Here is a 12182-nt window from a genome sequence, read left to right as displayed (position 1 = left end):
GTCTCTCTGCTCTGCCTGCAGCTGAACCTGCTGCGTGAAGCTACGGAGACTGACCGCTGCTTGTTGCGGACAGTACCTGACTGCAGAATGATTTCACGTCAGTCTCCAAAAGTCACCAGAGGAAGTCAATAGTAGCTTCTGATTAAAAAAAAAGTTTGGAAAGCCACCAAATGTAGTGAGAGAGACCCCAAGTTGGCAACACTCGTCTATATGCTGGGGTAAAAATGCCTCCCTGTATTACTTGATGCGCATGTCCAGAACCGAACAGAACACGTGCCCCAAACACGTGTACTGAACGGTTCGGCTTTTTTTCCTGAACCGTCCCACCCCTAGTAAACAAGGTCTAACACCTATCAGTTCAGGCCTCCAGAGCTTGATGAAGTGGTAACAGGGTAGACGCTCTTCACAGAGGAGTTAATGAGATCTGTAGAGGGTAAAGAAGTCTCATTAAATACATGATCTGACTCAAACAGTTCACTTACTGAAGAGGAACAAAACACCAAGTATGTAGGTGAATGAGACACACTGAACATAGTAAGACTTCTGTATTCATTTAAATATATTTGCTGCTTGGGACAAATTTTGACTTATTTAATGTCTTCTTATTGATAATGTTTATGAATGCTGAAATGAATGTAACGTATATAACTCTAGGTGGTCATGTAGAATTGAACAAATATAGATATCTTTATTTTATGATTATGTTTACAATGTATATATTGATTATCTGCAGCAATGTCACTATTATGTGTCTTATCATCATTCATAAAAACCTACATGAACCTATGTACATTTTCATTGCAGCTTTATTACTGAACTCTGTTCTATTGAGCACTGTAATATATCCAAAGCTTCTGATTGACTTTTTATCTGAAAAACAGATCATTTCATATTCAGCTTGTCTCTTCCAGGTTTTTCTGTTTTATTCTCTTAGTGGTTCAGAGTTCTTACTGTTGTCAGCTATGGCGTATGACAGATATGTGTCTATATGTAAACCTCTGCAATATCCAACTATCATGAGAAAAACTACCATTAATATCTTCTTAGTGTTGGCCTGGCTTCTGCCTGCTTGTCAGGTTTCTGTGCCTGTTGTTAGATGTGGTATTACAGAACTCTGCGACTTTACGTTAAAAGGTATTTTTTGTAACAATTCAGTTAACTACCTTCAGTGTGTGACTTCAGCAGCACTGCAAATATATGGTTTACTTATTTTGTTTAATATTGCAATTTTTCCTGCACTTTTCATACTTTTTACATACACAAAGATACTCATCATAGCCTACCGGAGTGGAGAAATCAGGACAAAAGCTGTACAGACCTGTTTACCTCACTTACTTGTTTTAATCAATTATTCTTGTTTAATGACTTATGATATGATCATTGTTCGGTTGCAATCTGATCTTTCAAAAACTGCATATTTTGTAATGACATTGCAAATAATATCATATAATCCTCTCTGCAATCCGATCATATATGGACTGAAAATGAAGGAAATTTCTAAACACCTCAAAAGGTTGTTCTGTCAAAAGTCTGGCAAAGTGTAAGAGTGTAGACATTAACAATATTTTTTATTGTAATAATTATGTGGCACATTGTTGGAAGTTATTTATGATGCAGTTTGATCTCAACAAATAAAAATAAGATTGAAGTAACTCTAACAGTGTCATTGAATAAATTGCTTCAGGTATTTTATTTAATTATTTTAAGTAATTTTTTACAATGAAATTGTTCAGTGTTATTTTTAAATGATTTATTTTACAACATGTAAATATGCCATATGTAAAATTGCAAAAGTGCCAAGTGTGAAGTTAAAGATTTTTTTACATACAGTGTACACTGACTGACATAAGTCTTGCCCTGTAAGCACATAGTAACTTCATATGTTCATTTAAGTTTATTTCTCACTTATTTGTTATAATCAAGATTTGGATTAGAGCTTCACCTGTGAAAATGATTTAATTAACACTTTCAACGTGTGTTTAAAAGGACCACTTTAAACTAGTGAGTAATTATTTGTTGTTCCTAGAATGCAAATTTGGGACAAGACGCATGTACATCCAGTGTATATGTATGTGAATGTCTAATCTGTGAGCCATAAAAAAAACAATTGTTTCAGGAGAGGTGACTGTTCTAAAGGAGGCCTTACTCAGATTAAAGGAGTTTATAGGCCCTGCTAATGATTTTACTTGTAAACAGCCCACTAGGTTAATAAAAGATAATATTTTGTTTAGCTTTCTATTCAGGATTTATTTTATGTTCCTTATGTTTAACATGCAACAGCTGAGCCAGTGAACAACCTATTTTCATGTTAAAGCAGCCTACGTATTGTATTTAATTTCTATTCACAATTGATTTTTGTTATACTGGCCTACATAAATGTCATTGTCTGTACTGTATCCCCAACGGTACAGCAAATCACTCATTAACGAATATGACAATGTTTAGATATTAGTCTTAGTGAAACAGAGGGAAATTCAGGCCCAGGAAAATCGCTGTTTATCAATTAATCGTTAATCGATCAATAAGGTCATTCAACTAACGATTATTGAATGAATCAATAATTTGCATCCCTATTCTGACCTGTTATTAATAAAGATTGAGACGATTGGACCAGTTGTACTTTTTTTGATTTTTTTTGAATAATTTGAAACCCTTTTTTTTAATGCGGCCTTAATGCGGCCCAGCCTCACCCAGACTCTACCCCCAGCGGCCCCCCGGGTAAGTTGAGTTTGAGACCCCTGGACTAATGCCATGGAGACCTCTGATAATATAATAGTTGCAGAGCTCATCTGCGATCTTATTCCTGTGCTGTAAAACTTAAAAGTAAAACTTCCCCCCACAAAATACCTAACATGTATTGCATAAATCTGTGGTCCAGTAATAATACCAGTCCTGTGCAAATAACCTCAGGAAGCATATGTCAGTTTAATAGGATCCCAAGTAGGATGCTTTAGATGTGTTAACTGTTCCTGCTAAAGCATCCCAACCAGGGCCGGTTTTAGACAGGCATGTATGAGGGGGCAGTCAGAAATGTGAAGGGGGCATCATGTGTACACTTCATGTTAAAACACTTTTTTCCTCTGGTCTTATAGTGATAGTATTTTCCTTGCTGAATTGGGTTGTTAGCTGTGTCCAAAGCCAGCCTGGAGAAGTGGATTGCACTTTGTCAGGCTTTTATCTTCAGACCTGTCCAACTTGTGAGTCCCACCTGAAGACTAAGCTTTTGCTGGTATAGCACTGAGGCACGCAATCCCCCTGACTACTATAAGGTGGCGATCCCTCAGGGGAAAACTGAAACATAAAAATTTAATACATAAAATATCCTTAATCCAGATTTTATTAATTAACAACATAACATTTATGTGGATGGTCTCATTCTCAAAAACATTTAATCTAAGGTAAGTTTAAGTTTACAAAACTAAAAGGTAGTCTTATGAATAAAAGTAACACTAAAATATATAGAGCACAGCAGATAGGCTATAGATCATGTAATGAACAGGCCTGTCACGATAACAGATTTTGCTGGGCGATTAATTGCCAAGAGAAATTATTGCGATAAGCGATAATATTGTCATTTTGAGACCATGTTCAACTAATATAATAATGACATATAATGCAAGTACACCCTTTCAAAGATTAATAAACTTTAATTTCTAAAGAACATTTAACACTGAAAAGGCCCCAATCATCAACACTATTATTATTATTATTCTGAATATTAATACTAATGTTGATATTATTATTAATATGAGTAGTGGTAGGCCTATTACAATAGCTTATCTGAGCATAGTCTATGGAGTTAAGTCAACCCAGCATGTCATGAGCAACAGAGAGCAAAACAACACGCACTCTACCTGCTGCTGGGAGTGGGCTCACCTGTATGTGCGCACATGTGTCTGCATGTGTGTTTGTGTGCGCACACGTTTGTGTGTGTGTATGCGCATCGGGCCGCTGCAGACAGCTGCAGTGAATTTTAACGCCACCATGTAGACAGAAACACATAAAATAAACTGACAGCAGAGATGGCACAAGAGGACTGGGCAAGAGGACCGTGGCGCTGCAGCGAGTGCCGCCAGTAAGAAGGCAGAGGACTTCACTCGTACAACGCGGACTCTCTCTGATAGCACGTTGTATACATAAGCATGTTTAGTGTCGTGGTGAATTATCTCCTATTTCCCTTTGCAAAAACTTTCACATAAAATGGATGCGTTGCAGTGTCTGTGTCCTGCTAGAGCTGGAGTGGAAATTAAGTAAGCTGGCTTTGTAGAAACTGCAGTGGTGATCTGAAACAGAACAGTGTAGAACTACAGTCTGAGGCGGGGCTTTAGTAGGGCTCTGTCAGACAGCGGTCATTTGTCTTCAGTCTGTCACATTCAGCGGACATGGACACGTCTCTGTGTTTGTTGTAGAGCTGGGAGCATGCTCCACGAGAACAAAGAACTTTCTCCTCACTCCCGAGGTGGCAAGAACAAGAACAAAGTTTCGGCGCGGAGTATTCACACTCCCCGAGATGCGTGTGTGCAGCTTCTTCTATGTCTTTCCTCTCCGTAACCACACTGAAACCTGTCACTACACCGTTAGACTACGTGTTGACTCATTTGCATACGGACGCTGATTGGATGTTTACTCAGGGCTCAGGGTATGTGTGTGTGCGCTGCAGCCTGTGAATACACACGGACAGACACGAGGGAACGCTAAAAAAAAGTGCCCCTTCTTGTCAGATTTTTCCGCTACCGATGATTTTTGTCAATACGTAATATATTAATTTTGTGAGTATATTACATGTGCTTTCTCAACTTCTAAAAATTTGATTTGACGGGGCAAGACATTTATTTGAGGGGGCACTGCCCCCTCTTGCCCCTGCCTAGAACCGGCCTCGATCCCAACTGTGGTCAGACAGTACAGGGAAGCCGAGATCAGCTCTGGCACTCCATTGCTTTACCAGCAGATTTGGAAGCTGCTAGTAAAGCAACTAGAGTCTTAAAGAGCCACAGCTTTATTATTTGTAGCTGTATATATTATATTTATATAATAATATATATTCTTATAGCTAAACACATGCATTGTGTCTATCCAAGTTTCTGACAGTTACAGCATGGCAGTCTATTGTGGAACTTAAAATAGGTTCATCCATGTGAAACTGATTTTGCTTATCCCGTGCCTATGCACCAGTTAAAACACAAATGTAGCAGCAAATTTCAATTACCAGAGGTTCCATGTATTGAATTTTGAGTTTTCTGCGGTTGTTTACATGTTAGTGGAGACTTTAATGAGACCGGTGGAGTATGAATCAGTTTGATTAAAAACAATCCACAGAGCCAAGCAATACTTGTAAAATGATCTGCCTACATTTTTAATTTACGTTTACATAGAAATTCATGCAAATGTAGAAACACGGGCATCTTTACTTTGTGATCATATTTACATCATTTAAATACTTTGCAGCCTTGTTCATCTCATTGTTTTCTATGGTGTCTTGTGTAAATGTGTTTAAAACACACACAAAGGGTACCAGTGTTACTTTATTCTTATTTTTCACCAACAAAAAGGGGAAGACAGTACTACACTGTGGTGCTGACAAGTGCCCTTGACTTAATGTTCATCTTTGCTTTATAGTAATCATATACTAATCATACACAACGCAACATCATTAATGACCATGTTAATTTAAATAAATAAAATCGTGTCACTCCTAATAACCTACTAAAATTACAGAAGAATAATCAATGCATTAGTTAATTATACTTACTTATATATCAGTGTGATTTGAGCCAGCATAACATTCTCTTGAGGTGTTTAGAGATTTCCTTCATTTTTACTCCGTATACAATAGGATTTATGAGAGGATGAAACAAAAGCATCAGTAAGGTTACTACAAAACGAACAGTTTTTGGAAAATCCGATTCCATTCGAACTGTAATCACATCATAAGTAACAAAACAGGAGAAGTTCATTAAAACCAGCAGGTGAGGCAGGCAGGTCTTTGCAGCTTTTCTCCTCACTTCTTTACCACCTTGAAAGACTATTATAAGTATCCTGGTGTATGTGAAGAGGATGAAGAACAGAGGTAGAATTAAAACAGTTATCAACAAGACTAAACCATATATTGATATTATTATAGAGGTCACACACTGATGCTTGTAACCTGAATTGTTGCAAAAAATTCCATTTAAAGTGTAGTCACACAGTTTTGTATTGTAATACAACAGAACTGACACTGCAAATTCACAAGCTGGTATAAGCCATGCTAAAGCCAGACAGACATTGACAGTTACTTTACTCATAATAGTTGGATATTTTAGAGGTTTGCATATAGACACATACCTGTCATAGGCCATGGCTGACAACAACGAGAATTCCGAACCCGCCACAGTGTAATACACAAAAGCTTGAAAAAGACAAGCTGAATAAGTTATAATCTGTTTTTCAGACAAAAAGTCCATCAAAATCTTCGGGTAGAGAGCAGTGCTGTACAAAATAGAGTTGATTAACAAGGCTGCAATGAAAATGTACATGGGCTCATGGAGGTTTTTGTGAAACCAGATTAAAATCACAACAGTGGAATTGCAAAACATTATCGCAATATATGCTAGAAACATGATCACAAAATAAAGATATCTGTATTTTTGCAGCTCCACATAACCGTTAAGAGTGACATATGTTACATTTAATTCAACATCCATCGATGTTCAACCAACTACACTGTCAACAGCAGCCAGATTGTGCAGCTTGTAACGATGAATTGAACATGTTGGAAAATCACAGAAAGTGTCGATGATTTTGGACTGTTTTTATCAGTCTCATTCATCCTCTACAGGGCTCATTAATCTTAATAACCTTACACTAACATGTAAACAACTTCAGGAAACTCCCACTGTTGCATTGCCCTGCCAAGGGAAATAACAGATCAATGTTTGATCCATCAAAGTCTAGTCTTCTGTGGACATGTAATATCAGCAAATAGAAATTTTCTATATTTCTCCATAAATATGACCCAAAATATTCCAAGTCTATTGTTACTATCCCTAAGAGCGGTCTATCAACAAAGATCAAGGTTATGCAAGGTTATAAAGAAAGGCTAAAGGCCTCTTTCACATCGGCTAATATTAATGTTCATTCATGTGAACAACCATGTTGTTGTATTTATTAATGCATGAAGTTCATGGCCCTTCCATGGACCGCCACCTTACCGTGGTGGAGGGGTTTGAGTGCCCAGGTGATCCTAGGAGCTATGTTGTCGGGGGCTTAATGCCCCCAGCAGGGTCTCCCAAAGCAAACAGGTCCTGGGTGATGGGCCAGACTAAGAGTGGTCCAAATATCCCCTTATGAAGAAAAGAAGAGCAAGGACCGTGACGTCGCCCGGCATGGCGCAGCCGGGGCCCCACCCTGGAGCCAGGCCCGGGGTTGTTGCTCGAATGCGAGTGCCTGGTGGCCGGGCTCTGGGGACATGGAATGTCACCTCGCTGGGGGGGAAGGAGCCTGAGCTTGTGCGGGAGGCCGAGCGGTACCGACTAGATATAGTCGGGCTCGCCTCCACGCACAGCTCGGGTTCTGGAACCCAACTCCTTGAGAGGGGTTGGACTTTCTTCTATTCTGGAGTTGCCCATGGTGTGAGGCGGCGGGCTGGTGTGGGCTTGCTTATAGCCCCACAGCTTAGCTGCCATGTGTTGGAGTTTTCCCCAGTATGTGAGAGGGTCGCCTCCCTGCGCCTTCGGGTTGGGGAGAGGTCTCTCACTGTGGTTTCGGCGTATGCGCCGAACAGCAGTGTAGAGTACTTGACCTTCTTACAGTCTCTGGGAGGGGTGCTGGATGGCGCCCCAACCGGGGACTCTGTCATCTTGCTGGGAGACTTCAACGCCCACGTGGGCAGTGACAGTAACACCTGGAGAGGCGTGATTGGGAGGAACGGCCTCCCCGATCTGAACCCGAGTGGTGTTTTGTTATTGGACTTCTGTGCTGGGCATGGTTTGTCCATAACGAACACCATGTTCGAGCACAAGGTTGTCCATCGGTGCACGTGGCACCAGGACACCCTAGGCTGGAGGTCAATGATCGATTTTGTAATCGTGTCATTTGACCTTCGACCTTGTGTTTTGGACACTCGGGTGAAGAGAGGGGCTGAGCTTTCAACTGATCACTACCTGGTGGTGTGTTGGATCCGTTGGTGGGGGAAGAGGCTGGACAGGCCCGGCAGGCCCAAACGTACTGTGCGGGTCTGTTGGGAGCGTTTGGCCGAACCCTCTGCTAGTGAGATCTTCAACTCCCACCTCCGGGAGAGCTTCACCCAGATTCCGAGGGAGGCTGGAGACATTGAGTCGGAGTGGACCATTTTTTCTACCTCCGTTGTCGATGCGGCCGTCAGAAGCTGCAGCCGCAAAGCCTCTGGTGCCTGTCGTGGCGGCAATCCCCGGACCCGGTGGTGGACACCGGAGGTCAGGGATGCCGTCAAGCTGAAGAAGGAGTCCTATCGGGCCTGGTTGGCTTGTGGGACTCCTGAAGTAGCTGATAGGTATTGGCAGGCCAAGCGTGCTGCAGCGAGGGCAGTTGTAGAGGCAAAAACTCGGGCCTGGGAGGAGTTCGGGGAGGCCATGGAGGAGGACTATCGGTCAGCCTCAAAGAGATTCTGGCAAACTGTCCGGCGCCTCAGGAGGGGGAAGCAGTACTCTGCCAACACTGTATTCAGTGGAGGTGGGGAGCTGTTGACCTCGTCTGAGGGGGTGGTTGGACGGTGGAAAGAGTACTTTGAGGGTCTCCTCAATCCCACCAACATGCCTTCCGTTATGGAAGCGGAGGCTGATGACTTAGTGGTGGACTCGTTCATCACCTGTGCTGAAGTTGCAGAGGTAGTCAAAAAGCTCCCCGGCGGCAAGGCACCGGGGGTGGATGAGATTCGCCCTGGGTACCTTAAGTCTCTGGATGTTGTGGGGCTGTCTTGGCTGACACGCCTCTGCAACATCGCGTGGCAATCTGGCTGACTGGGGTGGTGGTCCCTCTTTTTAAAAAGGGGGACCGGAGGGTGTGCTCCAACTACAGGGGGATCACACTCCTCAGCCTCCCTGGGAAAGTCTATGCCAGGGTACTGGAGAGGAGAATTAGGCCTATAGTCGAACCTCGGATTCAGGAGGAGCAATGTGGTTTTCGTCCTGGCCGCGGAACGCTGGACCAGCTCTATACCCTCCGCAGGGTGCTGGAGGGTTCATGGGAGTTCGCCCAACCAGTCCACATGTGTTTTGTGGACTTGGAGAAGGCGTTCGACCGTGTCCCTCGCGGCATCTTGTGGGAGGTGCTCTGGGAGTATGGGGTCCGTGGCCCTCTGCTGAGGGCTGTTAGGTCCCTGTATGACCGGAGCAGGAGTTTGGTTCGCATTGCCGGCAGTAAGTCAGACCTGTTCCCAGTGCATGTTGGACTCCGGCAGGGCTGCCCTTTGTCACCGGTTCTGTTCATAATTTTTATGGACAGAATTTCTAGGCGCAGCGAGGGACCGGAGGGGATCTGGTTCGGGAACCATAGGATTTCATCTCTGCTTTTTGCAGATGACCTTCAGTGTGCACTGGGGCGGTTTGCAGCTGAGTGTGAAGCGGCTGGGATGAGAATCAGCACTTCCAAGTCTGAGGCCATGGTTCTCGACCGGAAAAAGGTAGTTTGTCCTCTCTGGGTGGGAGGAGAGCTCCTGCCCCAAGTGGAGGAGTTTGTGTATCTCGGGGTCTCGTTCACGAGTGAGGGAAAAATGGAGCGGGAGATTGACAGACGGATCGGTGCAGCCTCCGCAGTAATGCGGTCGCTGTACCGGTCTGTTGTGGTGAAGAAGGAGCTGAGCCGGAAGGCGAAGCTTTCGATTTACCGGTCAATCTATGTCCCTACCCTCACCTATGGTCATGAGGTTTGGGTAGTGACCGAAAGAATGAGATCGCGAATACAGGCGGCCAAAATGAGTTTCCTTCGAAGGGTGGCTGGGCGCTCCCTTAGAGATAGGGTGAGAAGCTCAGTCACCCGAGAGGAGCGCGGAGTAGAGCCGCTGCTCCTCCACATCGAGAGGAGCCAGCTGAGGTGGCTCGGGCATCTGGTTCGGATACCTCCTGGACGCCTCCCTGGGGAGGTGTTCCGGGCATGTCCCACTGGGAGGAGGCCCCGGGGAAGACCCAGGACACGGTGGAGAGACTATGTCTCTCGGCTGGCCTAGGAACGCCTCGGGTTTCCCCCAGAGGAGCTGGAGGAAGTGTCTGGTGAAAGGGAAGTCTGGGTGTCCCTGCTTAGACTGCTGCCCCCGTGACCCGGCCCCGGATAAGCGGTTGAAGATGGATGGATGGATGGATGAAGTTCATACCTGACAATCTAAGTTTAAAAACTACATATGATCAAAAGTAATACTAAACATGTCAATATTTCATATATATTTAATGCCAACAAGAAAAAACACGGTTAACAATTAACCGTTAACCACCTTCAGTGTGTGAGTTTAGCAGCACTACAGATATATGGTATAGTTGTTTTTTTTAATCTTGCAGTTTTTCCTGTGCTTTTCATACTTTTTGCATACTCAAAGATACTCGTAATAGCTTATTGGAGTTGTGGAGAAGTCAGATCAAAAGCTGCACAGACCTGTTTACCTCACTTACTTGTTTTAAACAATTACATGACATTGCAAATAATACCATATAATCCTCTCTGCAATCCGATTCATTTCATTTCTTAAAAAGACTGTTTGGTTGAGGCAAAGCTAATATTTTAGACATTAACAATATGTTTTATTGTGATAATTATGTGGCACATTTGTTAAATTCTTGGAAGTTATTTATGATGCAGAATGATTTCAATAACTAAGCATATGATTGAAGTAACATTGTCATTGAATAAATTGCTTCAAGTCATTTTTTCATTTTTACAATGTTTTTTTTATTTTAAAATATGTATTATGCCATGAACAAATAAGGGTTTCTCTCTTTTTTTAATATCATGCGTTCTATAATAAAATATAATAATAATGTTCCATACAGATTTTCTGGTGTTGGGGCCTAGGAGGTTAAATGTAACAAACATTAACATGCTTTTGGCTTGAAAATATTTCATAAAAGACACATAAGAAGAACATATTTCTCCTCAAAATTCTCCATTCCTGATGACATCATCATACCATATGAATTTTCACAGCATGCAGACATACAAAAGACAAAAGCAAAAATAAAGTATTTTTTTATATATGATGTATGTATGTGAATATGTAATCTATGAGCCATGTGTCACATAAAAAAGATTGTGATTAAAGTATTGCTCTTCACTACAGAATCTCTTTCTCATAAACCCACACCTGCTATGCATATGACTAAAATGAGTGAGCCACAAAAACTGACGGCTGAACTCATTAATAAAGACTAAAACATTTTATTCATATTCATATTCATTCATATTAGTGGACTTTGGCTTGGGGAACTCTTCACATCTGAACTCATGAAAAACAACAGTCACACTGTCCACTGTTGTATAAACATACATATAAACAGTAGACTGGTCGATTTATTAGTCGATACATTCTGGCTCGACCAAAATCCTGAGCTAATGGGGGTGTTTTTGGCGCACCCGTTTTACAGGTAACAGTCGATCTTTGAACAACCTTCTTTTTGCACTACTTTGGTTTAGCCCGACCCACTAGAGACAGAGAGTACCGGCCCGGTGGTTTTCTGAATCTTTATTTAGTTTTGACCATGTCATTTAAGTCAGACCTCCTCTCCCATGTCAGAGACATCTGCAGTGTGGCAGCATTTCATGGAAATAGACCACAGAAAAAGTTTGCATCCTGAATTTCCCCTCGCAGATCAATAAACAGGGTTCTTGCAGGGTGTTAAAAATGTCTAAAATAACCCCCCCCCCCCCCCCCCCCCCGTCATATATTGTTTTTGTAAAGATTATGCCATTGTGTGATTGTGTGGGTCATCATATCATCAAGCATTTCAGACTGCAGAATATAAAGGTAAACAGTTATGAGTTATTGTGGTTTAGCAGGTGCAGAGAAATGCACATAAGTATAAACAAGGTCTAACACCTATCAGTTCAGGCCTCCAGAGCTTGATGAAGTCGCAACATGGTAGACACTCTTCACAGAGGAGTTAATGAGATCCGTAGAGGGTAAAGAAGTCTCAATAAAAATACATGATCTGACTCAAACAGTTCACTTTCTGAAGATGGAC

At 42.3% G+C, this 12182-nt stretch overlaps 2 protein-coding genes across 2 annotated transcripts; one reads left to right on the top strand and one right to left on the bottom strand.

The window, feature by feature from the left end:
* Nucleotides 1–602: 602 nt before the first annotated feature.
* LOC114426846 (olfactory receptor 6N2-like) lies at nucleotides 603–1544 on the top strand. Its single transcript, XM_028394497.1, has one exon. The coding sequence runs from the start codon at nucleotides 612–614 to the stop codon at nucleotides 1542–1544; it is 933 nt and encodes a 310-aa protein (XP_028250298.1). The 5' UTR covers nucleotides 603–611.
* A 4212-nt stretch (nucleotides 1545–5756) lies between these two features.
* On the bottom strand, nucleotides 5757–6683 carry LOC114426844 (olfactory receptor 52A5-like). The gene has a single exon (XM_028394494.1). It carries the CDS (start codon nucleotides 6681–6683, stop codon nucleotides 5757–5759), a length of 927 nt encoding a protein of 308 aa, XP_028250295.1.
* Nucleotides 6684–12182: the final 5499 nt, after the last annotated feature.

The sequence above is a fragment of the Parambassis ranga genome, chromosome 21 (assembly GCF_900634625.1).
Source record: "Parambassis ranga chromosome 21, fParRan2.1, whole genome shotgun sequence".
Lineage (NCBI taxonomy): Eukaryota > Metazoa > Chordata > Actinopteri > Ambassidae > Parambassis > Parambassis ranga.
This window is presented reverse-complemented; position numbering and strand designations above follow the sequence as displayed.

Coding starts and splice junctions, on each gene's coding strand:
- LOC114426846 (XM_028394497.1), top strand. CDS start 612: ATGTTTATGAATGCTGAAATGAATGTAACGTATATAACTCTAGGTGGT.
- LOC114426844 (XM_028394494.1), bottom strand. CDS start 6,683: ATGGATGTTGAATTAAATGTAACATATGTCACTCTTAACGGTTATGTG.